This window comes from Solea senegalensis, linkage group LG21, assembly GCF_019176455.1.
Source record: "Solea senegalensis isolate Sse05_10M linkage group LG21, IFAPA_SoseM_1, whole genome shotgun sequence".
NCBI lineage: Eukaryota > Metazoa > Chordata > Actinopteri > Pleuronectiformes > Soleidae > Solea > Solea senegalensis.
In genome coordinates, this window is record NC_058040.1 from 11,142,437 (window position 1) to 11,167,760 (window position 25,324).

Here is a 25,324-nt window from a genome sequence, read left to right on the forward strand (position 1 = left end):
AACAAACATTTTATGCAGCTATTAAATTTTTTGTAACTTTCTTAATTTACATTAAAACGTACTGTTTGAAATGAGGAGAAATCTCGTGTGAGATCCATGTCAGGTTGGGGGTTAGGGTGCTGCTGTTCTTTCTTATTATTCACCGACAGAATTCTATAAAAATCTTAATGAGAAAGAGAGAGAGCATATTTGTAGAGCTGCATATTCATAATCGATTAATCTGTCGAGTATTTTCTCACCGTTTGGCCCATAAAATGTCAGAAAATGTAGAAAAATGTTGCTCAGTGTTTGTCATACCTGGAAATGATGATGTTCTCAAATATCTTGTATTTGTCCACAAACAAATATGATTCGCTTTTAATGATTTCTTTGTTGTATGGAGCAAAGAAACCAGAAAATATTCCAATCTTGTTTTAATAATGAAACCCTCAAACCGATTAATTTAGTAATCAATTAATAATCGATTATTCGGGTAATTGTTTCAGCCCTACATATTTGTTATTCACTTTATTAATTATTGTTTTCTTATGTAGATTATTTATGTGTTATATATATTATTGACAGAAAGTATATTATTGTTTTTATCATTTTATAACATTGCGTTGCAGATTTGTCTTGACTGCTGCACATTTAGAGTTTCTGATTTACGACTGAAAGTCCACATGTGATCAGATCTGTGTGCTGTTTACAGAAGTGAGCACTTCCTGCTTCTTTACAACACACTGACAAGAACATTATTATCAACATCATCATCATCATCATGAGCGTCAGACGTCAGGATCAGCAGCAGCAGCAGAACTCTCCTCCCGGTCCTCTCCATCGGCAAAGTGAGATATTTTATCTGAGATAATAATACATACATACATACATACATACATACATACAGCAAATACATAAATACGCATTTTCATAAGAAGCACTTCCTCACAAGGAAGTACCCATATCTGATTTATTTCAAAATGTTGTGAAGTGCTTTTTTTCTGAGAGAGAGAGAGAGAGCAAAGAGTGTGTCTTAACATTTCCTGTTTTTTTTTTCTTCTATCAGGCAGCGTCACAGTCAGCATGTCAGAGCTCCAACGATGTTCATGGACAGAGAGACTGAAATGAGCTGAAGTCGACTTTATTTCATCCTCAAACCTATATCTCTGCACCTCCAGGCAGACGGTAAGACAGACACGTCTGTGCAGAGTAGACACATTTAAGATCTTTGTTCTCTTTCTGTGTCTCTGTTTGCGGGTTTCCTTTTGTTGTGCTATCAGATTAATCATGTGAGCATGCACAGTTATTATATGACTGCACAGCAAAGAAAAAAGGGACTTATTCATTTAAAGATTGTTTAAATTGCTTACTTTTTCCCTGTCGACCCCATTTCAGATACTACACAGCATCTGGATTTGAGTCATTTGTTGTTGAAACTATTTATTAAAAACTAATAATGTAAAGGAAGTTTGTGGGCACCCTTTCTGTGATAAATGTAGCAATGGGTGTGGTGAAAGACTTGTGACAGTTTCGACTACCGCACATGTGACACAGTGACCAGCCGTGCCGAGGTGGAGCCTGTAAACATGAGTCCACTCTGTCGTTTCAGATCTCAACAATGAAACGCCTCAGCGCGAAAGCATGCGTGACTCTGCTGTGTGGGGTCTCTGTGGTGTTTGCCACGGGCAGTAAGAGCACTTCCATCCCAGAAACCACCAGCAACTCCAGCAACTCCAGCACTGCTGACGCAAACGAGTTGCTCACCGCTGGACACAATGCAACGGAGATGACGCCTGTGCGTCCATCTGCAACTCACAAACCCGCACGAGACACTGTCACTGCAACAGCTGACACCGCCACGTTGCACACACTGGAAACAGAAGATGGCGTCATGAGGAACCAAAGCCATAGCTCAAATAGCAACACGACTGATTTGACCACAACAAGCTCAGGTGCAGGACTCACAGCGATAACGACTGTACACACTTCTCTTAGCAATACGCTGGCGCCCGAGACAAACAAACCCACAGAGAGGAAGTCACCCACCACGTCTGCTGACACGACAGCGCCTGCAACATCCTCTGCAGCATCTACTGCAACAGTGACCGTGTCTTCACTCACGTCCACCACCACCACCACAGCTGATGGTTCCACTTCACCCCTCAGCAGCAGTACCTCTGCTTCCACTGTGGCCACAATGACAACAAGCTCTACCTCTGAGGAAACACCTGTGTTTGACCACACTTCTTCTTCTTCTTCTTCTTCTCCACCTGTCACCAGCACATGGACATCCACCACTGGCCCCAAGCTTTCATCTACAGCTCAGCACATTTCTGAGACAAGTACCCACGTCTCCACATCGCAGTCTTCTGACACAACAAGCTCAACCTCCACCACTGAGTCTTCTACCACCAATGAGTCTCCTACCATCACGGCCTCCGAGACCTCTACCATCTCTACCTCTGCTGTCTCTACGAGTCCAGTCGTAATCTTGGTCCCCCGCATTCCCAAAAGGTTGCCCATTCCATCAACTCCAGCAACACAAACGACATCGACGACGACGACGACGACAACGACAACGACACCTTGTGGAGACCCACAGAACCCACCCAGCTCTGACGTGGTGGGGCCCTGCTCTACTCGCGGCCTGGTGAAGCACTGCCTCATCACCATCGCCTGCTTAGCAGCGCTGGCCACCATCTTCATGGTTTCCACCATTGTCCTGTGCACCAAGCTGTCGGCAAGGAAGTACAAGCTCAAGAAGCCACAGCAGGCGACCGAGATGATGTGCATCTCCGCGCTGCTGCCCGAGAGGAACTACAACTACACAAGGCAACGTAGCCGTGTCACCAACGGCGTGCTGGTGATCCCCAGTGGTGAAGACAGCGATGAGGAGGGAGGAGATAACCTCACCCTCAGCAGCTTCCTGCCTGAAAATGACCGTTATGTTTAGAGTGTTTTCATCAGCCGGGGACTGATCTGGCTGATGTTAGTGATGTGGATGCATTTGCTGTTTTAAATACAACAAACGCTTCCTCTTTCGATTGCTGGTGGTTTGTCCTTCAATGCATGCTCATGTCTCTGTGCAGCAGGAAGAGACATAGACACCGTCAACACGTGGATTTCACGTTCATGTGCCACTAGCCGTATCTGTGAGGTCTGGTCCTCTACTGAGGGCTTAAAGCCAGGACGAAGAGCAGGACCAAAGTTTGCTTTGTGGGTTTTTTTTTCAAACATCCTGAGCAATGGGAGACAGGAAGTCTTGTTTTCTCATCGAGTTACATCGTGCAGTGTTGTTACACTCTGCAGTTTTCAAGTGGGAGTCTTTGTGTTGAAATGCAGTTTTTTCTTTTATTTATTAAAGAAGAATCTTCCTTATTTTGTGTTTTAATGTGATGCTTTGATGTCATGTGTCCGTGGACTGTCTATAGGCACAAGTGTAAGATACTGTATGTATATATGTATAAGAATGACTGACATGTATTGGGGAGACTACAGATTGCAACAAATTCTCCTCATCCCTCCCTTTGCCAAGCATGTCAGACAACTATGGGACCAGAGAGGATGATTCTTTTTTGAATGCATAGTAAATTTCCTTTTAAAAAACATGACATGGAAGCTCTGGCTGGTTTGTCCGTTCAGGCTGCTGTAGGTGGTGCAAGATGGAGGCCTTTGTGGATCAGGAACATAAAACATAAAATGATTATTCTAAGCCTACAAAAACCAATCATTTAAAGCAGTTATACACTTAACACATATACTCGTGGATATATTCAACTTCTAACAAAAAAAAACACCTTAAATATCACACACTGGCCCTTTAAACCTAGGGGAAAAAAGGTCAGTTCAAAGGGAGCTGAATATGTGGTAGTTTATCAATCACTGATGGTAAAAAAAAAAAAGGTGGCATTTCTCTTTGCACTTATTTGAGTGTTCTGTAAACTCACTTCCTTATTAGCGAGAGGCCTGATAATAGGCCTTTCTTCTTGATCTCATATTCACTTCCCCTCCTGTGAAAAGAAAACAGAGCCTCGAATGCTCTTCCTTTTTCTTTTCTGTTCTTTCCAAAACAGACACACACACATGAACTCTCAGCAGAGCAGATACGAATGTAAACCTGGACGATGCTGGAGCTCATCTCCTGCTCCCGATGACCATATAAAGCGTGATGTGCCTTGCCTGATCGCAAACACAGTGGACTTGCCAAAAAGGCATTTACACACACACACACACACTCACACTTGTTTTTATATCTTAGTGAGGACACATCATAGGCATAATATATTTCCTTAAACATAAACCATCACAACTAACTAAGTGCCTAAAACTAGGTCTTTACCCTGAAAAGTCCTTTTTTTCCCGTTAACCAGTTTAAACGTATATACAGAGGCTATAAGAATGCAATATGTCCTTTTTTCAACACAACCTAAGCAACTGTAATGAGGAAAAACAACTCTATAAACACACCTGAGCAAAAAGTACATAATTTTTTTAATATACGATTGTATTTTTGAGATTTATCTTACTGTCACAGACACAAAAACAGAGATCATAGCTTGTCATAGCTTGAAATTAGTATATTAATAAAGTATATTAACAAACAATAAATGTCTGTCTATGATGTACACTCTACATTCTATTTTAACTCTTTTTTTATAGTCTTAGTGTTAATATATTTTTGGTAATGCATGTTTATTATTCATTATCTTTATCTTTACTGTCTTTGCTGCTGTAACAATGTAAATTTAATAATAATAATAATAATAATACATCAATAATAATACTATACATATATATATGTGTGTGTGTACACACACACACAATGCTCACTCATGCAGTCCACTGTCACACTCCCTTAAGTGGTCACACACACCATGTGAGTTTAATTGCTCGACTCTGAAGAAAAACCAACACACCACCACGTTGTTTCTAACGGTCTCTTTGTGCCCGCCCCCCTCTCCTGGCCATCAACACAGGAAACATTAACCTCTTCCTGTATTAACCAGTCACTGGTACAAACCACTCTCTGACTCTTGTGTTTTTTACAAAGAGGTGGTGTGCTGTTAGTCATCAGTGTCAGCGGCAGCGTAAGGGGTTACAGGGAGAAGGCCAGGCCACTGGTCAGGGAAAGAATGCCAGGAGAAATAGTGAAGTTCATGGTGTTTAAGGTTGTTTTTAGTGTTTATTTTCATTTTGATTGTCTGACACATCCAGTTATTGACACAGGAGGGTGCAAGGAGACGACCCTGCCCCCACAGCTCATAATAAACTCCAGCCTATAACAAGAACAATCTGTGTGCAAGGCCGAGACTCTAGCAGCAGACACTCTCGGGGAAAGAGAAGGGGGGGTGGGAGGAGAACAGAGGGGAGGCAGAAGGAGGGATTTGTCCTCTTGGTTATTTTCTTAACTATCCAGACAAACCTACAGCCTGAAATCTGAAACTGCAGAAGTGGTGTGGCTCTGTGCTGTGTGCTGTGTGCTCTCTCTCTTTCTCAGTTCACTTTTTCCAGACTGCTTTCACTCATCCATCCTCCTCCATCAGACACGAATCCTACTGTGAATGGTGAGTAAAATGTTCCATCAGTTCATGTGCGGGAGCTCTTCCTCTTTATTTTGTTTATACCACTGACTGGGGTGCCCTTAGGTGGAATGGGGGGTTTCTTGACCACATCATGTCGAAGGTGTGTGATGCGACAGACCTCATGATGCCTTCAGAGCAGCTTCCAGCCTCGGGAAAGAATGGAATGTGATGCAAAAGATGATATTTTGTCAGTCAGCTTAAGAGGATTACATGTTATTATGTTTGGTTTTGGTTTTTGTCTGAGTATGTGTGGCCTTTATTTGGTCAGAGGTGAGTAGGAGATAAATTATTTTGGAGGAAAAAAAAACAAAAAAAAAACTTCCACCATTCCTTTCTCCAGATGAGAGTGGAGTTTCATTTGGCACAGCTTGCACGCAGATGCAGCAGCGCATGGATCAGAATAACGCAGACTGACTGTAACAGACTAATGCTGTGTTTAAAGCTTTATTTCAGCCAATAAACAAAATTCCTATTTACCATGACAGTTTTGATTGAATTTGGGCTGCTTGTTTAACTGTTTAAAGTTGCATGTTTTCTCCAGAAACTTCGGACTCTCTTCTGATAAGAGTCTGAGAATGTGATAAAAATATATTTGTGGATTTGCATACTTAGCTATCTCATTAAAGTAAGGAACATTTAATATAGTTTTTGTCAACAATCTCTGCTGCTGCTTACATAAATGACTTTGTCGTTCCATAAACATGTTATCACTGACTCAGAGCTGTCTTGTCTAAACCTATAATTTGACACAATTGTTGTATATATGCTCCTAGTCTCTGTCTTCTGTCTCTACCTCTCTCCCACCTCTCCTCTGTCCCCCATTTTTTTTCCTTTCACCTCAACTGGTCGAGGCAGATGGCAACACATCTTTGAGTCCGGTTCTGTCAGTTATTTTCTCTCCACTGATGCCTAGCGCTTGTTCATTGTGTGAATTGTTGGGTTTCTCTGCACTCGATGATGTTGTCTCTGTCCAGTGCCTTGAGATAATGTATGTTGTACAAATAAAACTGAATTGAAAGATGGATGAAAGATCCTTTATTGTTTTTTTCTGCAGAAACCTGGACATTCCAGATTTCATCCAAATGGTCAGAGAAGTGTGAAGATTCAGGTAATATAGTCTGAGTGGTGATTAGGTTGTAAGATAGTTTTGAAGATCCTGAGGAGAAAACAGATGTGCACTCTGACTTAAATGTGATGACAAACATGAGAGGCACAGACTATCTTCACAAACATGTAAGTTATTGTTATTTTGTTTACTGTTATTTACAGATCCTGCGGGGAAACCATGCTCCCAATGGCCCTTCATCAGATTGGTGTGTGCCTGGTGCTTTGCCTCAGCAGCAGTTTGGCTACACCGCAGTCTCTTTACAGTTCAATAGAGGGAAGTGCAGATGAGGAAGACCTCAGTAGCTCTGCTTCCTCCATGCCCACCACCTCCCTTTTCTACGAGTACCACACCACACCTGTCGGCCACACCCACGTGGAAACGGACTTCTTGAGCCAGGTCGTGAACTTTCTGGAGGAGAACATGCTCCTTATCCTCGTCACAACCTCTTTCACCCTCCTCGTCTTCCTCGCCATCTGTGGAGCCATATTCATGAGCCGCAGGAGAAAGGTCAATGCCTACTACCCTTCCTCCTTCCCCACAAAGATGTATGTGGACCACAGGGACAAAACTGGAGGAGCTAAGCCCTTTCATGAAGTGCCAGAAAAACCATCTCCTAAGCAGGAAAGTGAGCCAGTGGACTCTCACAAGCAGCTCCAAGCAGACATCATGAGGGCTGCCAAGGGCCTGCGCACGCCAAACAAATCTGCTGATGCCGCAGAAGGAAGTGAAAACAGTCAGAAAGTAGCAGACCGCAGTCCTGAAGACAGCCTTAAACCACATGGCAACATCCTGGATCAACAGCTACCACGTTTCCCCGAGGAGAAGGCGCCTTGTGAACTCTCCGACAACGAAGCACCCACAGCAGGAGGCGGCACAGAGCAGATTCCTCCAGAGCAGCCTCGACCAGAGGAAGATGATTCAGAGCAGCCTCAACCAGACAAAGATGATTCACAGGCACCTTTGATTGGCAGGAGTCTCCGGCCATCCTCTCTGCACATTCACAATGACTCTGCTACACTTCAGCTGATCGAAGGAGAGAAAACTGCTTTCTAACTCCTCAAAAGTACAGTGAACAGACTCCTGCTTTGAATCCACGTGTGGCAATTTGTAAAATAAACCTCAAATGTATCTGCAGATTTACAGAGAACAGTTTCCACTCATTTTTGTGTGTGTGCAAAGTCATACATTCCACTCAGAACAAAACATGATTGAAATTTTTAATTGCAGCAGGGAAACTAAAAACACAGAATTTCATAATAAAACCAGTTGAACCTCTCATTGTTTTAAGCCACTTTGCTGAACTGTACATATAATCTGTCAGTGTTTAGGGTGCAGACACCGATACTTAAACAGCTCAAACTATTCATCTCACCTTTCAATACAAACCCCTGAAGTCATTGTACAAGTAACTCAAACGGTGCTTAAATTGTGCGTTTAGGTGACAGGCTAAAGTTTAACTGTACAGGGTTAGAGGACCACAGACTAAGTCAGACGACACACTGCTACAGAGAGTTGGTGACGTTGTGCGCGTCATAAACATGTTTCGTGTGCGTCTGTCAGTACTGCGGTTAAGTGGATTACTGCTTCTCTTCTTTTCCTCCTGGCAGGAGGAAACAAGCAGTGACGTCCAGCTTGGAGTGATTGCTTTAACTGCTGGCACTGACTGCCTCCTGCTGGCCGTCCTGCTGCTTGAGCCGATAGTCAGCCAGGGCAGCTTTGATGGCGTCCTCTGCAAGCACTGGGGAGAAACAGGAAATACAGATTGAATACACACACGAGAACATGTGTGGAAAAGCTTGGAGAAGGGGAATCGAAGGGGAATCCACTGAAAAACCTACTGGAGCAGTGGAGTTTAACTGGTGGAAGACAGAGCTCTTTGGCAATGTCGGTGTTCCTTATTGTCAAAGCTTCGTCCACCTGAAAAGGAAAGCACAAGTTGAGGCTCATGTAACCAAAAAAGTGAGCTCAAGTGTGAAGGAAATGTTGTGTCTGCAGTGTGTTAACTCACAGATTTGCCCTTCACCCACTCAGTGGCCAGAGAGCTGGAAGCAATAGCAGAGCCACAGCCAAAGGTTTTGAACCTGGCATCCACAATCTTCCCCTGGTCATCCACCTGAATCTGTCAAAAATTAAGGGTTTTTACAGTTTTACTAAAATACAAGGAGAGGAAACAAACTCTCTATTTATTTTCATTTCAATATAGAGAGTGTGTTTACCAAACTGATAACGGGAAATGCTCTACAGCAATGTTTAACTAAGTAATCTAAAATCTGGGACCATTGTATTGTGTATCAGTGCGTGCTGTGTTATTATAATCCACTCTTTGTGTAGACAAAAGGCTGAATACATCCTTATTTGTTACCTGGAGTTTCATCACATCTCCACAGGCTGGCGCTCCAACCAAGCCTGTCCCAACATTCCTCGAGTTTTTGTCCAGAGTGCCCACATTTCTTGGGTTCTCATAATGATCGACCACCTTCAAATAAGAGCGGAGGGAAACGCTGTGTTAGGAAAACAATGCAGTGGAGGTGCACTTTATCAAATATTTGACAATATATCCTGACACTAAAACATAGGACAAGAATTCAGACCACATTAATATCCTGGAATTATTTTCTTTCATCCTACTACAATCACACAATGTCCACATTTATTGTTCATTGCTGTTACATGACAATGAGTCTCCTCCATTACACACGGAACACCAACATAAACAGATTAGGACTGAATTTCATTGTCCCCTATATGAACCCCGCCATCCTGTCCTTCACCACTCGTTCCTGCTGAGTCACTCTGACTAAGGCAACATAAACTTGCTGGACATTGTAACAGAAGTGCATGTTGATAAAAAAGTAACATTTCATGTAAATACACAACATTTCAGATGATTTGGGATTTATACAAATACTTGTGATCTTTTTCAGTTCATTTCATGAAATTTCATCACAGACCTTTAATTTGTTGTTGTTTTTTGAGAACAGTGACAAATAATGGCAGCTACATATTAGGGCTGAACAATTCATTGATTTATCAAATCACAATACAGTGATATTTTTAAAGCCAAAGTGTGTGTCAAAATATCATTTTAGTTATTGTCTAGTTATATAGTTTTAATTATTGTCTTGATCTATGCACGTCTTATTCTACCCAGATGTTTCTCACAGATCTGCACAAATATCACACAGTGATTATTTTAAATGTAAAAAATACTATTCCCTCTGGTATCACAATTACATCGCAATTATATATTTAAAATTGTTCAGCCTCATTACATAATGGCTTTGCCAGATTGGATGTTGATTCATAAGTTTGGCTTAGAAGCTTTTTAAAAGCTGTTTCTGTAATTCTGATTTCCACAGGTGTGGTTATCATGTTGCATAATGCAACATAATGAACTTCTCTGACTGTATATGCTACGTTATATGACTACGAATATGTTGCAAAAACAAGAAGAAACACAGGCATTTAAGACTGTCACAATTGATTAATCTTATGTGATTTAAGTATCATAGTTGTGGCATTGGACACGACTATTACTACAGTAGTAAGTCAATTTGTAAACTAGCGAGGATTTTTTACAACTTATGTGAAATTTCCAGACTGTTTGACTGTTGTTTCTGTCACACAAGGGGTGATCTGGGACATAAAAACAAACGTTTAAAGTGTAACGTGGAATTATAGGTTAAACTAACTAAGATATGAAATGGTATTTATAAACACTTGGGATATAAAACCAGGTTCGAGTTGCTCATTGGAACCTTTTGGGTACTACCTATCAGTACGTAACAACTGTCTAATGACATATTTAAGCCATTTAACTGAGTAATCAGATTAATCAAGGATCAACTTCGCTTCCGTTTACGGGTAAAAGAAGTAATAAAGAGCTATAATTCAAGGCTTTATATTGCCTGATAGAGGAGTTCGCTTCTTGTGGTTAACTGGCCTCATACCTGAACCAGGTGCCTGTTACCAAACTGTACTTGCTCACTTGTTATGACTGTAAACAAAGGTCACAGCAGCAGCTAATAACACACCGTCACCCGTCCTCGTTTACAAGAAGCTGTGACCCTCCATCTTACCTTCTTGTGGTAACAGCATCGAGTGGTGAATTCAGGAGCAGAGAGCCTTCTGGAGAGCAGAGACAGAGATCCGAGACACTTACTCGCCACCGGGACCGCCATGTTGCGAGACCGCTGGAATGACGCAGTTTGAGAGAAGGGCAACGGCAGCGTTAGCTTCTCCTGTCCGGCGTTGAGTGAGGGGGCGGGGTCAACTTAAACATCATCTGCGCATGCTCGGCTTACACAATCAAAATAAAGTCTGTCAAAACAGTTCACATTTCATTTATACAACAAATCAATAGTCACAGTCCATGCACCCAATGTTCTAAGCTTTAATTTCACGTAAGACCGAAGCCAACTTTTGTACAAGTGAATAGATCTTGTTCTCACTCTTAAAAGGTACAGTAAGTTGATGTTGGGGTTTCATGGCTAGACCATTAGATAAACACGCAATGCATTATGGGGCAGAGTGACGCATTACACAGAACATTCACAAGTGTAGAACAAAAATAAGGCAATAAGGCAGCTTTTTCTGCAAGACTTTAGAGTAAACGTTCATGATATATAGTTCATCATATTTATTTATTTGATTCATTTATATATTATAGTGACCACATTTTTATTCACAAATCCAAAGTTAGGAAGGAAAAAAAACATTTTGTTTGAATTTACAAATTTAAAAAAGCTGTCAAAACCTACAACCTTTGTAAACTTTATAAGAACAAATTCACTTTATTCCGTGAAGTGAGTCTCGATAATTTGCCCTATAAAAAAGTGACTCCCCCATACAAAACTATGCTTTAGGATATTTCATGGTAATAGGTCTGTACTTTTACTAATGTAGCAGTTGCATTTTAATCTGGTTTTCATTGTCTTTGATATATTTTACATTGTTTGTTTCATAATAAATGCAAAAGAAAAGACACATGTATAAGAGTGGATGTAAGTCAGTGCTATTGCATTAGTGGATCATATGATGTTTTAGGGAAGTGAACAAAAATGCTTACTCAGACAATAAAAACATGATTTGAAGAGGGTATTGGTATTGACACATATATATTTTTTTTTATTTATTTTACATATATACAGGATATACACACATACTGTACATGATTCATTTGTTGTTTTGTTTAAGTATGCAGTGTACCAACAGTATGTGAAAAAGTGAACTGGTGGTTTGTCTCTTTGTGCCAATGTGAGAAGACGATCCTCTGGTGAGATTACAACAGCTGGGTTTTATAAGACTTGAAATATCATCTTAAAAGCTTCAGGAAAAAAAATCATTACTTTTTAAGTTAACTTCTCACCGCCTGTAACAACCAAAATTGCTGAGAATGCTCTCACCCACACTACTATCTGTGATAGGTGGACACCAAAAGCTCACTTTTGTTCCACTGCATTGTCATTTTCGTCATTGTGGTCCGTGCTCAAAAAAGGGAATAGAGAAGTTGGATCCAACAGCGAGTTTTTCACCAACTAGTAAACTGACTGTTCCTTTCACTCTGACAACCGTGAGTACAAAATAACATCTTATTAATTTGACAGCTAAATCAACAATATTTTCACAATGTTATAAAAAATGTTAAGTTGCTTTAGTATTGTGTTTGTGTCCGTTTAAAAAAAAAAGACATTGTGTTTAATAATCTTACAGGAAAAACAAGCATGGAGGTGGATTATATTCCATATGATGATGATTACATTCCTGACAATGAAACTGAGAACACCAACACTACAGTTGGAGTACTGAATTTCAACAATTCCCAGTCTTCTTTGACACACGTCCTTGTGGTTTTCAATATCCTCATAACTGTTGTTGGCCTTGGAGGGAATTCACTCGTGATTTGGATCTGTGGCTGGAAAATGAAAAGAACAGTCATCAACACCTGGTATGTCAGTCTGGCCATTTCAGACTTTTTGTTCTGTGCATTTCTGCCACTGGAAGTATTCTACATGATAACCTCTCACTGGCCTTTCGGACTTCTCTTGTGCAAGATCACCTCCTCCGTCCTGTTCCTCAATATGCACAGCAGTGTGTTTCTGTTAGTTCTGATCAGCACCGATCGCTGTATAATGATTTTATTTCCCATTTGGTCACATAATCATCGGACTGTGCGAAAAGCGTTTGGAGTTGTCGTCCTCATGTGGCTCCTCTCCGCACTCCTAACGTTGCCCTCAGTGATCTTCAAACAAACCACGGTCCATGGCTCAGTCATTCAGTGCTACTCTGATTATATGGACCATTCTAGACACAAGGCAGTGGCTCTGACTCGATTCATCTGCGGGTTCCTGATTCCTTTCCTAATGATTGTCTGCTGCTGCTCTGTGCTTGGTGTGAAGCTCAGAAGTTTGACCGTCAAATCGACAAAGCCTTACAAAGTCATGGTGGCACTCATCTTTTCATTTTTCATCTGCTGTGTCCCCTACCATACCTTTGTTCTTTTGGAGTTAGACTTGAAGAACCACAGGCTGCATGTTCTCCAAGCTGGACTGAAGGTGGGAGCCACCCTGGCAGCAGCAAACAGCTTTATATCCCCATTTCTATACGTCTTTGTTGGTAATGACTTCAAACAAACCCTTAAGAGAACTTTGACATCCAGGATAGAGGAGGCAATGATAGAAGATTTTCGCACAGGTTTAAATCACTCAAGGTCTAAGTCAATGGACATCATCCAGAATGGGTGTTAGGCGTCATCTCGATAATGGGTTTTAAGACCTAGTAGATTTCAAGTCATATGTAATAAACTTAGATCTTGATGCATCTGTATACACTTGGACAAACTATACCTATGTTGGAATGGCCAGTGACAATAATAAAAAAAAACTTTAAGTTCAGATATTTATATATTTGTATTTAAAAGGTTTGTGTCTGTGGATGATTTGCTTTTGCGTCATGTTTGCAAACTGGCTTTAAATTTGCCCACATGGAACAAATGAATTGAATCAAATGTTTGATTTGTAACCCTTTTATAATTTATAAAATTAGGACATTTAAACTGTAACCTTCCAGTGTTGTGTTTTTCATTGCATTTGTATTATTTTATACTAACTAAAGACAAAATTATTAAACATTTTCTGTATTGATTGGTTGATTATTTATTCAAATGCAAGTGCCCAACTGTCATGGGTTCATAAGACACCCGAAAAGGTCTAGGTCATCCAATATTTCATTAGTGCAAAGGTTTCAGCTCAATTTCCAGCTTTGTTTTAAGCTTCTCTGCCACGCCTCCCCTTTCCTGAAGCACAAGTCAATGTTTTCATTATCATCAAAGCAAAAGAACTCAGCATCTAGGAATGGCATTTTACAAAATGAAAAGTTAAATAATTCAAATGGTGACTAGATACTGTCATCACTAAATTGATTACACACTAACTATAGGCCTGTCAACCATTAAAAAACAAACTACTGCACATTTTGCCCTGATTAATTGTTTTTCGTCATAATGAAGCTTGTAATAATTAATTAATTCATTTAAAGGTTCAGTTCAATTAATTTTTATTTTTAAAGGTATTAAATATTGATAACATGATTCTGGGTGATGATGGAAGATGATGATGTAATAATGTTTGGTTCACTCTCCCCCTTACATATCGTTAATGTTAGGCGTTTTATTGACGCATGATGACGAGTTCTACTCTACTACACGACATCGACAACTAACCAAACTGAGGGCAGCATTGAAACAGACTAAACTGAGGGCAGCATTGAAACAGACTAAACTGAGGGCAGCAGTGAACCCACTCACGCCATGACTAACGCAGCCAGTTAACCACGCCCCTAGTTTCAGTTCAGGATCTACTTCTCGGTTGCGGATGTGTGACGATGCAACCAGCTGTTAGGATATTTTCCCAACTTCCCTGAAGTGTCACTGAAAAGAAACAAAACACCTGTCAGTTAGAAATCTCATTTGCGCGTGTTGTTCGCTGCTCTGTGCTCGGTTAAGCTGTGCTCGCGCTCTTCCGCTCGCTAACTTTAGCAGCTTAGCTCACCGTAGCTAGCAGCTCATGGGTCTGGTGATTTACTTCCATATTTAAACAATTCCACAATTTAAGTTTAGGGTCTCGTCTTCATTCGCTTGGAAAAGCCACTACCCTACAGCGTGGTCCTCCACATGTTTTTATTTTGAACCGCTGGATGCCAGCGGAGGAGTTACCCCACCTGTGCCTTCTTGCCTAGCGGGCTTGTCTTTAAATGGCCACCGCTGCGCCTCCTCAAGCCTCCGGCTCTTCTGCGGCCTCTGACAACCCGAGTCCCGGCTCCAGCAGCTCAGCTGCAGCCGACGGCGGCAACCAGGACAGCACCTTCGAGTGCAACATATGTCTGGACACTGCCAAGGATGCTGTGATCAGCTTGTGTGGACATCTGTTCTGGTATGTGAGACTTATTAGGGGTGGGAATCACAAGGTACCTCGCGATACATGGTCCACGATACCAATAATATCGCGATACAATGATTCTGTGATGATCAGTATATTGCAAGACAAGCATGTAGTGATACATATTGGTCTAACTGAGGAAAACAAGGATTTCTCTATTTCTTCACAACATAGAGAACAAAGTGCATAAAGTCTGTTTCTTGAATGTGGATTTTCCACTATTATCCTGCTGTAAATCCCTCTTTTCCCTCTTTGGCCCAATAATTTCCACCACAGTTTCCCCTTGTTAGAAGAGACATCAAGTAGCAACGCCCAGAGTGAAACTGGCAGGGACTGTTTACTTTAGAGCACCTTAATTAATGAAATAAGGTTGTGATATTTGCCCTGGTGTATCGATTATCATATTGCATGAGGAAGGACAACAATACATCAGCAAATATAATTTTTTGACCCACCCCCCTACAATATGTCCAGTAGGATGTTATTATATTAAGACAAAATTATGATTTATTAGATCAAATTAGATTAGTTGGATCATTTTGACCTAACTCTGCTAATTAATACAATATACTTTTTACAAAACAATTAATCTGGTTCATATCTGAATGCTGCTGCGAAACAAAGATGCAAGTTTACATCATGTGGATGGAAAATATTATTGGCTGCTGAAATATATTAATCCAGCCATATGTAAAACACTTGTAAACATGTCTGCACTCATTCAGAATGAAAACTACTTTTACCAAATGATATAGCTATTTCCGATCTTAGAAATATTTTTTGTAGAATTAGAGTTAATATTGCTGGTTTATTTCAATAAGTTGTAGTACATTTAAAAAAATATCCCAGAGACCCAGTCAAGCATTTCCTATGGAAGAATGTGACTGCAAATGATTTGATTAGGAAGTAATCGTTGAAATATTTCAGATAAATAATAATGTCTTATTTGCTGTAGTCTATCAAGCCTCTTTTGAGCATTTAGAAAAAACTTTAACTACTCATGTACTGTATGCATTTTATTACGCAAAATTTGTGACTTTTCCACTAAATACACCTCTTCTCTTCCTTTGCATCTCCTCTTGATCAGTTGGCCATGTTTGCATCAGGTAAGTTGAACCTTTGTTTTTCCTCCTCACCATCACTTTCATTCAAATGCCAGTGAGAGGGCAGCACCTTGATACGCCTTTGTCTTTGTGCAGTGGTTGGAGACCAAACCTACCAGACAAGTGTGTCCAGTGTGTAAAGCTGGCATCAGTCGAGACAAAGTTATCCCCTTGTATGGGAGGGGAAGCACAGGTCAACAAGACCCCAGGTTGGTACTGTTGTGTCCTTTTAGAGGTCAGGCTGACTCTAAATTTCACATATTATGAAATCACAGTAACCTGTGTAATACTGCTGTGTTGAGCATGTTCCCCTGTATTGCAATATTCAATACTAGCTTGAGGGTCATTAAAACAGCATTGTTAACAATGTACTTTTTTTGGTTTTACAGAGAAAGAACACCTCCCCGACCACAAGGGCAACGGCCTGAACCAGAAAACCGTGGTGTAAGTACTTTCACTTCCATGTTAATAACTAATTGTCTTATGTCAGCTGAGATTGGCACAGCACCCCCCGCGACCCTGCTGTGGAGGATAAAGCGGTAGATGATGGATGGATAATTTTGTGCTGGATATCAAGCAGCATTATGTAATCTGTCAATTCAAAATCAGATGTAAAAGTTGGGGCAGTGTAATCAAATACAATATCTGTCAAATTCATACACAGATTAAGTGTATATTCTGAGGGGGAGTCTCTGAGCCAGAGCCACAGCAATTTAAATAGGCTTGTCAACAGTTTATGCTAATTGTAAGATGATCCTGGTTCTTCCTCATTTACTATTAAAACACGTAGGAGCATCACCTGTTATGTTTCAGACAAGATAATGTCATAATGTTTCTGCTACATTAACATTGGGCTGTGGAGTTTCTAAAGTGGCACTGAATTAAGGGGTGTTCTTTTGTTTGTTTTCAAATCATTCCCCAACATTGCTTAGCCCATTTTTAAGTAATCTTACACTTTCATGATGAAACTATCACACAGAAGGCGAGTAATGAGGTGCAGTGTTGGGCTTCCGTATTGACAAAAGTCCATTTCCCTCTGGGATCTATTAAATACCAAGTGCTGCGTTGCAAGAGGTTTCTCTTGAGATTGACCTCAAATTGCATTGCGTGTTGCGTCACATCTGACTAACTATGTCATAAGCTGTACAATTAGATCTGAAAACATGGTCGGACATAAAAAAACAAACCACACTGATGTTGTTTTTCAGGGATTTCAAGGGTTCGGCTTTGGAGACGGGGGTTTCCAAATGTCATTTGGAATTGGTGCCTTTCCGTTTGGTATTTTTGCTACAGCTTTCAACATCAATGATGGCAGACCTCCTCCAGGTATGTGTGATTTTTACACACCACATATATTCAACTTTTATCGGTTTTATCAAATAACCCATTTTTAACCACTTCCCCAACAGCAGCCCCTGGCACGCCACAGCACACAGATGAACAGTTTCTGTCTCGACTCTTCCTCTTTGTCGCTCTGGGGATTATGTTTTGGCTGCTGATTGCGTGAACGCATGCATGGCGACGCCTTAAGATTTGATGGCAGACATGATAAGACACATCATCAGCGTTGTGCAAATGTGATTCTGATTTCGTGCATGATTTATTTTGTTTCACCTCACCATTCATGGAAGAATGTAAAGGGGTTTATTTTTCTTTTTTTTCTTTCTTTACCCAAAACCACATTTCATTGGTTTCCACATGGGATTTTCCACAATAGAATTCTTGATTTGCCCCAGTTGACATTTAATATAGTAACAATCACATGTGCTTTTCCTACTGTAATCTCTGAACGTGTCTCATAAAATGTTGCTTAGCAACCTCTTGAGATGTGATGAAAATGAGCGTCTGCTTCCTCTTACGCCATGACTCTGTTCACTAATTTTTTTCGAGTGCTACATTTACATACAATTTACACTTTGTCATCAAAATTTTCTGTGTGAAATTGTCTTTTTATTTTGGTTCTCTTGTGATGCATATAAGTATGGGAAAATATACATTTATTTAACAGTATTCCTTTCTAAATACCCTCTCTCAGCATTTTATTTTTTTTGCCTTGTGTTGCTGTAATTAAATGTAAGATACTGTACTACAGAGATGAAATAAATTTTGATCCTTTGACATGAAATATTTTTTCCTAATATGAATTCACATGGTGAAATCAAAGCTATGCAAATGAAGATGTTGGTTTAGTGTTGATGGTGTCAGTTTCAAATCAAACACAAAAATACTTCAATGAGATCTGTTGAAAAGCCGAACGATTCATTCACACTCACCCACTTTATGCTGTACAAAAAAGGAAAAACAAATATTTTCGTCAATCTGTGGAAGAGTTTTATAGAAATCAAGAATAAAGTATAAAAAAAAAGTAAGTTTGATCTAGTCCGGTGTTTCTTGCTCCGTGTGTTTCTCGTGGCATTCTGATTTGCAATGTTGAACTCTGCTTCATACATAATCTGCTGGATCTTTATTTTTGTCTCACACCTTTTCTGTGGAGCGAGTCGCTTAAGAGCAGGAACAAAGCTCAGCAAAAACAGTTCATCCTCATCTCGGGGCCTGGTGGGAAATGCTGTGCCATTGTCTTTCACTAGCCATTTCGTTGGGGATTGAGAATTTTGAGAAGGCGGCGAAAGTGAATCTTGCACCAGGCATCGTTTTCGGCCAGTTTTGCTGATGGTGGGGCTCGACGGCAACTTCGCCATAGCGGCGAACTGCACCATCTGTGACTCCTGAGACATTGATGGGACCTGCGACACAAACGAGACCTGAGGCTTGAGGTCAGGTTGACACACGGGGCCCTTCATGATGGACTGCGGCACCTTGACCGTTTCAGGTGATGTGGATTCTCCCTCCACACTGCCAGACTCGTTGTCATGATGGTCATGGTCATCGTTGCCACACAGGTCGAGCATTCCACATCTCGAGCCAGCAAAGGGTGCAATAAAGTTCATAAGCTGTCTGTACTTCCATCTGCTGGGTACAATCTCCCCTTGCTTTTTGCTTTTGATCTCCATCCGCAATTCCTTCAAGTACCGGTCCCTCATGTTCTTCCATTTTCTTTTGCACTCATCAGCTGAAAAGTAAAAAAAAAAGTGTGTAAATCACATGATTCTCCTGATTAGTCCCCAAAAATGTTCAGGGATAAACACAAAGCATTCTGGACACAGAGGTGTTTAGTATTAGTAAATAGTTAAACGTTTGTCTGAAAAACATTGCACTCATGCACTGTTATTCTGTTGTATTTTAATAGTTTAATCCTTATTCTTTGTTTAGCTGAGAAGTTATGTTTTTATTCTCTTAACTATTTCATTGCTACATTTTTACTGTACGAGTTTGATACTTAACTGCTGTAACAAAACATAATAATCGCAAATAAGTGAATAAATAAATCACATTTACTTTCAATCGAATTTTCAGATTTTGAAAAATCAAATAGTTCATATCATGACGAAGGGTAAAATCTTTAGCACTCAGACAATGAATGGAATACATTTGGTATTTTAGGTTTTGGTTTAAAAATAAATGAGTTTGCTGCTTTTCTGCACAAATAAAAGAATTGTCCACTCTAAACCCCAAACCGAGTCGATGGTTGATTATTATTTATTTATTATTACCCCAAACAAAGCTGCTGAAATCATACAGTGTATTCAAAGCGCAAACGTGACGGAAGTATAACGGTTAGTTTTACTGCCTGACTATGAAGCAGCGTTATGTCATGGCGGTCTCCATGCGGCTACCGCTGGCTCCGCCACTGCCGCTGCCAATCGCCTGTCAGTTCATAATATGCGTCGCGGTGCGTGACGGGGAAGCTCCGTGGACAGTTTTCTCCTCCTACGCGGTGCCGTGTGTGGTGCTCGTCACGCGGTTAGCGGCGCAGCAGAGCAGTGCGGTGCGGGACCTCGCCGTCCGATACAGCGCAGCGCGGCGCGGCCTAGGCGTACGAGTAGCGGCGGCTACCGCTAGCACGGTGCGCGCGGCTGCAGGCACAACCACCGCGAGGAGTTAAATGCACACAAAAATCATGAAACATCGACAGGGGATGCGTGGGATTCCTTTCAGTGCAAGGAGCACACGTGTTGTCCAATTCCTCTGTTAGTTCGCCCCCGCTAATATCGGCGTAGCGGAGAATAACTGACAAATAAAGTTGTGATAAACAAAAATAACGCTCAAATACTTACACGGGAGTCCGAGCACAATGCTGATGTTTCGCCAGGCATTTGTTCGACTTTCTGTGCAGCGGTAATTCGGTAAAGTGACATTATACAGCTCTGGGTAATTAAACACAGACAATATTAACTTTTCGTCCATTTTGCCCCCGTGAGTTGGTGCTGCGCGGACGCGGAAGCGGCAGGCTTCTCCCGCCTTTTCCGCCCAGCTGCTGCGCCAACGCAACGCGAGTTATCGCGAGTGGCGGAGCCGTTTGCCGCGTTGTGTCGCGCCGCCGTTTACAGGTGGTCTGTGTCGTTTCCTCTTTTCCACACTGGGGGGCGCACGACTGCACTGGACCTATGGCCATCTCCATCAAAACACATTAAATAAAAACAGTTAATGTGACCTAATTTATGCTGCACTACAATTTAAATGAATAAGTTGCACAATCATGATCATTTTTTTCACTTCGTCTTTTACTCTTGATAGAAACACAGTAAAGAGCAGTGTAGGGCTCTTTTATTTACCCTGAATAAGGTGACTTTGATGTCGACTTTTTGTCAATTTTTCAATCCCAACCTCCTGTTATTGTGGGAACGAGGCATGTGTCTCAGATCCACTGTCTGATGATCAAATAACACTTTTATCTCTGGAACGCAGTAAAAAATAATAATAAAAAAAATCCCACTACATTTTTGTGTGAAGTGGCCCTCTAAATAACATTTTCTGTGACATTTCCTGCATTAATCTAACTTATAAAAGTACTAAAATATTCTACTCAAGTAAAAGTACCACTATGTTGATAACATTTTACTTAAGTACAAGTAAAAGTACTGGTCTAAAAAATGTACTCAAGGTAAAGTAAAAAGTAGCTTGCTTATTACTTAGTTCCTTTTACCGCTTTCATGTGTCAGGGGACGCAAATCTCACATTGTTTTTAATTAAAGTCAAACCTTTACAAATTAAAGTACTGATAGAATAAAATATGTAAACACATAATGCATCTGTCAAAATGGGTCAAAGGTCACAAATGCTTTCACTTTCTCACTCAGGGACCTTAATGCCAATTCAGCTGTCCTCATTTACTGTGTATGAATTTTTATTTCATCAATTTTTTTGTCATAGATGTAATAGATGTGACTTAAAACGTAGCGAAGTACAGTAACTTCCAAATGAACCCTACTCAATTACACCACCTCTGCTTATGAAGGCTCCTTACCTCAGAGATAGTGTATTTTGTTACCATTGTTTTATTTGTGTCCCTGCATATTTTGTTAACCTTATACTTTACCTTATTAAATAAATAATAATTTTCCTAATCCACTTGGTTATTTTATGTTGCAATTACATTACATTACATGTCATTTAGCAGACGCTTTTATCCAAAGCGACTTACAATGGAATTGAGTACAATCAGCGAGGTTTTAAAGTCAGAGTTCAGAGAAAAAAGTCAGTGATGATCTGAGATGAAAAACTTGCATCTCAAAAGAAACAAAGGTTACAAGTTACAAGAGGACAACTTGCTTACTTTTGTTGGAATCAGCCACATTTCAGAGATTTGAAAATTTACATAAAAAATAAAGTTCTGTGATTTTGAGTGACTGCAGCCACGCTTCCTAATTTATGCAGTTGCACAAATTAGCACCTGTGAAAAGGCTCGATATCTACTTATAGGGGTACATTTCCAGAAAAAGTCCATGGGAATTAATGAGACTAAACTGGACATTTTGGATAATTTAAAGAAACTGTCACATACAAATATAAACATGTTTGTTTTGTCAGAAGCAGACATGCATGCAAAAAGATACTATTCAGAAACTGTCCAGCAGGAGCCACCTTAGGTCAACATACAGTATCCACCTCTTATCAAAACTGACTTGACTGATAGTTCAGGTTTGTAGAATCAATCACCTGTGATGTCATGTGTTAAAGGAAAGCACAGTGCATGTAGGCTTTGTCAATAGCAGTAAATAGTGTTCTATGTACCTGTGAGTGAGGAATAGCATTAATAGTCAACTGTATTTGCATCAAATCTGATTGTTTTAGCCAAGATTGTGCTGCAATATATTATTTACAAACTGCATTTAAGTTCACCACCTAATTGGTTTTATAATTAAAACAAGTTCTAATTTTCAGGTTTTTTTTTCCCAATGTGTACATTTTCTGATTTCTTTGCTCCGTATGAGAAATGATTAAAAAAATAATTTTGGTTTGTGGACAAAAGACATTTGAATCAGCATTTCTAAGTTTTGGAAACACTGATCAACATTTTCTGGTTAAGGGTTAGGGCAATTGTTAATTGCAGCCCATTTCTTTAGAATGATGAACGGGTGAAAAGGCACAATTTATTTGTTTTACATTTATTTTTAACACAGCTTTGTCATGTGTCAGTTATTCTCTGATCAGGACTGCAAGAATTACCAAATTAATCAATAAATAACTATTTTGATAATCGGTAGTGAGCCGTTTTATATTCTCAGATTATTCATATTTGATATTTTTTTTAATTTCTTTGTTTCATATAACACAAATCATTAAAACTGATTCATTTTGTAGACAAAACAAGACATTCGAGAACATCATTTCCAGGTTTGAGAAACAATGATCAACATTTTAACATTTTCTGGTCCAAGGAATAGAAAAAAAAGAAGTGACTGGTGAATTGGTATTAGAAATTAAAAAAAAGCCCTCTTCTACACAAAAGCATCATCACACTACCAAAATGTCAGTCATCCCTCTTCCTGTTTAATTCATGATGCACGATATGCTGAGACTGGAAGAATCGTCTCGTCTCTTTGCAGCTTGCAACAAGCCACTGACTTTTTTTGTCTACTGCTCTGCTGTTCCAAGTCTGATCTTTACTTTGGGAAACATCTTGTACATCTGTGCCTCACACTTTGGTGTTTTATTTAAATGCTGAATATTTTCCTGCACTAATATGTGGAGCGTTATCTGGCTGTGATTCATCACATCACCTACCTAGGCTGAGACAGTCAGAAATAAAAGCATTGCATGTAGCTGCTTATATTGCTGCTGGTGTTAGGAACTGCAACACTGTACAAATAACTATTTGAATAGCACAAAACAACTCTACAAAGTGCTTTCCATAGTAAAAAAAAATAAAACCTTTAAGTGTAAAATGGTAAAACAATAAAGACAGAATTAAAAGATAAAATGAAAAGCCAGATGAAATAAAATAGTAAAAACACATCTGAAAAGAAGGCATTTAGTAGTCTAATGTTCAGTGGCATATTTTTATGCATTAGCCATGTTTAGTGTTAGTGGCTAGAAGTAAGGAAGTAGTGAGATGGGGGCAAGTAGCAGCATCACCATCCACTGTAGCATTCCCTGCTTTAGAGTCCAATTTATATTTCCTTTAAAACCTTGTACAAAACCATATAGGAGACCAATCCTCAATGTTGAGTTGTTTTTGCAACTGATGCCGATGCACTTGAATACAAAGCACTCAGTGCAGTTTAACGCAATTTAACTACATTTGTGATCATTGTTTAGTTTGAATGCCAGCAGTTATACAGCTCCTCAGGGTCAACACAACTTCTATCCTTAATCTTAATACACAAGTTGGCATTCAGAGTTCAAGGGTCACATTTTCTTTCTACCAATAATTGGAGTAGTAATGCAATCGTGATCTTGACACGAAAATGTCATAGATGTCAAAATGTTGACATCTATGATAATACAGGACCTGTAGGTTTGAATTTTCTGCTTAAGATCAACCTAACACTTGGAGCAGTGTCAAAAGGTGCCAAGTCTACAGTAACGGGCAGTGCAAATCGTATTAATCGTATCGTATCTTTAAGTTCAAAGCACAAACTTGTCAAAATAACACTCATCACAGAATCACTGAAAAAATACAAGTGAACCATAAAGTTAAGAACAAAAGTTTTACTTTATAAAAAAAAGTCAAACATTACAGGCTGAAAGTAGCAGTGTCTGTTTTTTAGTGTGGTGATGCATCACATGTACAGTATTTTGTCATGTGTGGTTGTGGGTCAGTGGGGATGGGCGGGGTTAAAAAATCTCGGTGACCATGTCCTGTTGGGCAGAGTGACGTAGCAGCCATTGAGGCATGTGAACAGTTTGGCAAGTTCCAACATCTAACAAAAAAAATAAATGAATAAGAGTCAGCACACTTTAGTACTAAGTAAATATGGATTAAACATATTGAGTACCATCTGAAAGAACGTACCTGAAGACATCCTGTGGAAAAGAGGCGTCATTGTAGAAGGGTCGGTTCATCTTGGGCGAAGTCCTCGTCGTAGAAGGGTCGGTTCATCTTGGGCGAGGTCATCACCGGAGCCATCCAGGACCGGACTTCTCCAGGTCGTGGTGTCCAACATGGACTACAGACACTTGATGGCCTAAGTAGCTAATGTATGGTGAGGTGTTCACCCTAATGCTCTATCAAAAATCCCACTTTGTCCTATCATTTCAACCAGCTGCCAGCTTCTCAAATAAGAGGCAAAAGGCCACTTACAAAAAATAAATTAAAAAGCTGCAGCTGCTCACTCCTGCTACAAGAGGGTACTTGAACGACAGTCTTTAACATGAAGCCAAATTCTGTCTGATTTTCTAAACACCATGACTCCTGGAATTCAGGCCACAGAACAAAGGTTTTATTTCAAGTCATATCGAAAGATAAAAAGTTTGAACATTTGGTGCAACTTTCACTTAAATAATCTGAGTTGTCTCTCTGCCAGGTTTGTGTCCTCCTAAAGAAAAGAAACGCGCTCTAAACCTGCAACCTACAATCTCATTTATGAAAGAAACTATGCAGGATAGCCCTGCATCCCTAAGACGAGTAACGCATAGTTTTGCAGGGGAAGATAAAAATTCCCTGCTGGGAGGCCTCCCAACATGACGCGCAAAAAGACTATGAACACAAAAAGGTTCAATTCCTTTAGAGGGAAATAAACTTGGCAGAGTGAGACAAGTCAGCATTAATATTAA

The 25,324-nt window shown here is 40.1% G+C and overlaps 6 protein-coding genes across 7 annotated transcripts; 4 read left to right on the top strand and 2 right to left on the bottom strand.

Moving 5' to 3' along the window:
• The first annotated feature begins 745 nt into the window (after positions 1–745).
• selplg (selectin P ligand) lies at positions 746–3,203 on the top strand. The gene is made up of 3 exons (XM_044012204.1): positions 746–827; positions 1,046–1,164; positions 1,589–3,203. Exon 3 carries the CDS (start codon positions 1,598–1,600, stop codon positions 2,930–2,932), a length of 1,335 nt encoding a protein of 444 aa, XP_043868139.1. The 5' UTR covers positions 746–827; positions 1,046–1,164; positions 1,589–1,597; the 3' UTR covers positions 2,933–3,203.
• A 2,145-nt stretch (positions 3,204–5,348) lies between these two features.
• On the top strand, positions 5,349–7,816 carry tmem119b (transmembrane protein 119b). Its single transcript, XM_044012934.1, has 3 exons — positions 5,349–5,543; positions 6,616–6,669; positions 6,831–7,816. The coding sequence occupies exon 3, from the start codon at positions 6,847–6,849 to the stop codon at positions 7,720–7,722; it is 876 nt and encodes a 291-aa protein (XP_043868869.1). The 5' UTR covers positions 5,349–5,543; positions 6,616–6,669; positions 6,831–6,846; the 3' UTR covers positions 7,723–7,816.
• Positions 7,817–7,872: 56 nt separating this feature from the next.
• LOC122758664 (iron-sulfur cluster assembly scaffold protein IscU-like) lies at positions 7,873–10,927 on the bottom strand. The gene is made up of 5 exons (XM_044012935.1): positions 10,749–10,927; positions 9,032–9,145; positions 8,678–8,788; positions 8,508–8,586; positions 7,873–8,407 (listed from the first exon to the last, which is right to left on the bottom strand). Exons 1-5 carry the CDS (start codon positions 10,848–10,850, stop codon positions 8,316–8,318), a joined length of 498 nt encoding a protein of 165 aa, XP_043868870.1. The 5' UTR covers positions 10,851–10,927; the 3' UTR covers positions 7,873–8,315.
• Positions 10,928–11,945: 1,018 nt separating this feature from the next.
• Positions 11,946–13,783, top strand: LOC122758425 (chemokine-like receptor 1). Its single transcript, XM_044012608.1, has 2 exons — positions 11,946–12,241; positions 12,382–13,783. Exon 2 carries the CDS (start codon positions 12,393–12,395, stop codon positions 13,413–13,415), a length of 1,023 nt encoding a protein of 340 aa, XP_043868543.1. The 5' UTR covers positions 11,946–12,241; positions 12,382–12,392; the 3' UTR covers positions 13,416–13,783.
• Positions 13,784–14,490: 707 nt separating this feature from the next.
• rnf185 (ring finger protein 185) lies at positions 14,491–18,005 on the top strand. Of its 2 annotated transcripts, none has more exons than XM_044012610.1 (6): positions 14,491–15,098; positions 16,192–16,210; positions 16,304–16,416; positions 16,597–16,651; positions 17,416–17,533; positions 17,617–18,005. In XM_044012610.1, exons 1-6 carry the CDS (start codon positions 14,920–14,922, stop codon positions 17,712–17,714), a joined length of 582 nt encoding a protein of 193 aa, XP_043868545.1. In that variant the 5' UTR covers positions 14,491–14,919; the 3' UTR covers positions 17,715–18,005. The 2 variants fall into 2 exon arrangements, with proteins under 2 accessions (XP_043868545.1, XP_043868547.1); XM_044012612.1 differs by having other exon boundaries at positions 17,620–17,714.
• Positions 18,006–18,225: 220 nt separating this feature from the next.
• Positions 18,226–20,586, bottom strand: LOC122758426. Its single transcript, XM_044012609.1, has 2 exons — positions 20,383–20,586; positions 18,226–19,277 (listed from the first exon to the last, which is right to left on the bottom strand). The coding sequence occupies exons 1-2, from the start codon at positions 20,510–20,512 to the stop codon at positions 18,415–18,417; spliced, it is 993 nt and encodes a 330-aa protein (XP_043868544.1). The 5' UTR covers positions 20,513–20,586; the 3' UTR covers positions 18,226–18,414.
• Positions 20,587–25,324: the final 4,738 nt, after the last annotated feature.

What these genes read in the sequence shown, in the direction of transcription:
- rnf185 (XM_044012610.1), top strand. Translation starts at nt 14,920, where the DNA reads ATGGCCACCGCTGCGCCTCCTCAAGCCTCCGGCTCTTCTGCGGCCTCT. An exon ending in ACAGGTCAACAAGACCCCAG is followed by an intron (nt 16,417 to 16,596) that starts GTTGGTACTGTT and finishes TTGGTTTTACAG; the next exon opens with AGAAAGAACACCTCCCCGAC. An exon ending in TGATGGCAGACCTCCTCCAG is followed by an intron (nt 17,534 to 17,616) that starts GTATGTGTGATT and finishes CTTCCCCAACAG; the next exon opens with CAGCCCCTGGCACGCCACAG.
- tmem119b (XM_044012934.1), top strand. Translation starts at nt 6,847, where the DNA reads ATGCTCCCAATGGCCCTTCATCAGATTGGTGTGTGCCTGGTGCTTTGC.
- selplg (XM_044012204.1), top strand. Translation starts at nt 1,598, where the DNA reads ATGAAACGCCTCAGCGCGAAAGCATGCGTGACTCTGCTGTGTGGGGTC.
- LOC122758425 (XM_044012608.1), top strand. Translation starts at nt 12,393, where the DNA reads ATGGAGGTGGATTATATTCCATATGATGATGATTACATTCCTGACAAT.
- LOC122758426 (XM_044012609.1), bottom strand. Translation starts at nt 20,512, where the DNA reads ATGGACGAAAAGTTAATATTGTCTGTGTTTAATTACCCAGAGCTGTAT. An exon ending in CATTGTGCTCGGACTCCCGT is followed by an intron (nt 19,278 to 20,382) that starts GTAAGTATTTGA and finishes TTTACTTTTCAG; the next exon opens with CTGATGAGTGCAAAAGAAAA.
- LOC122758664 (XM_044012935.1), bottom strand. Translation starts at nt 10,850, where the DNA reads ATGGCGGTCCCGGTGGCGAGTAAGTGTCTCGGATCTCTGTCTCTGCTC. An exon ending in AGTGGGTGAAGGGCAAATCT is followed by an intron (nt 8,587 to 8,677) that starts GTGAGTTAACAC and finishes TTTCCTTTTCAG; the next exon opens with GTGGACGAAGCTTTGACAAT. An exon ending in AGTTAAACTCCACTGCTCCA is followed by an intron (nt 8,408 to 8,507) that starts GTAGGTTTTTCA and finishes GTTTCTCCCCAG; the next exon opens with TGCTTGCAGAGGACGCCATC.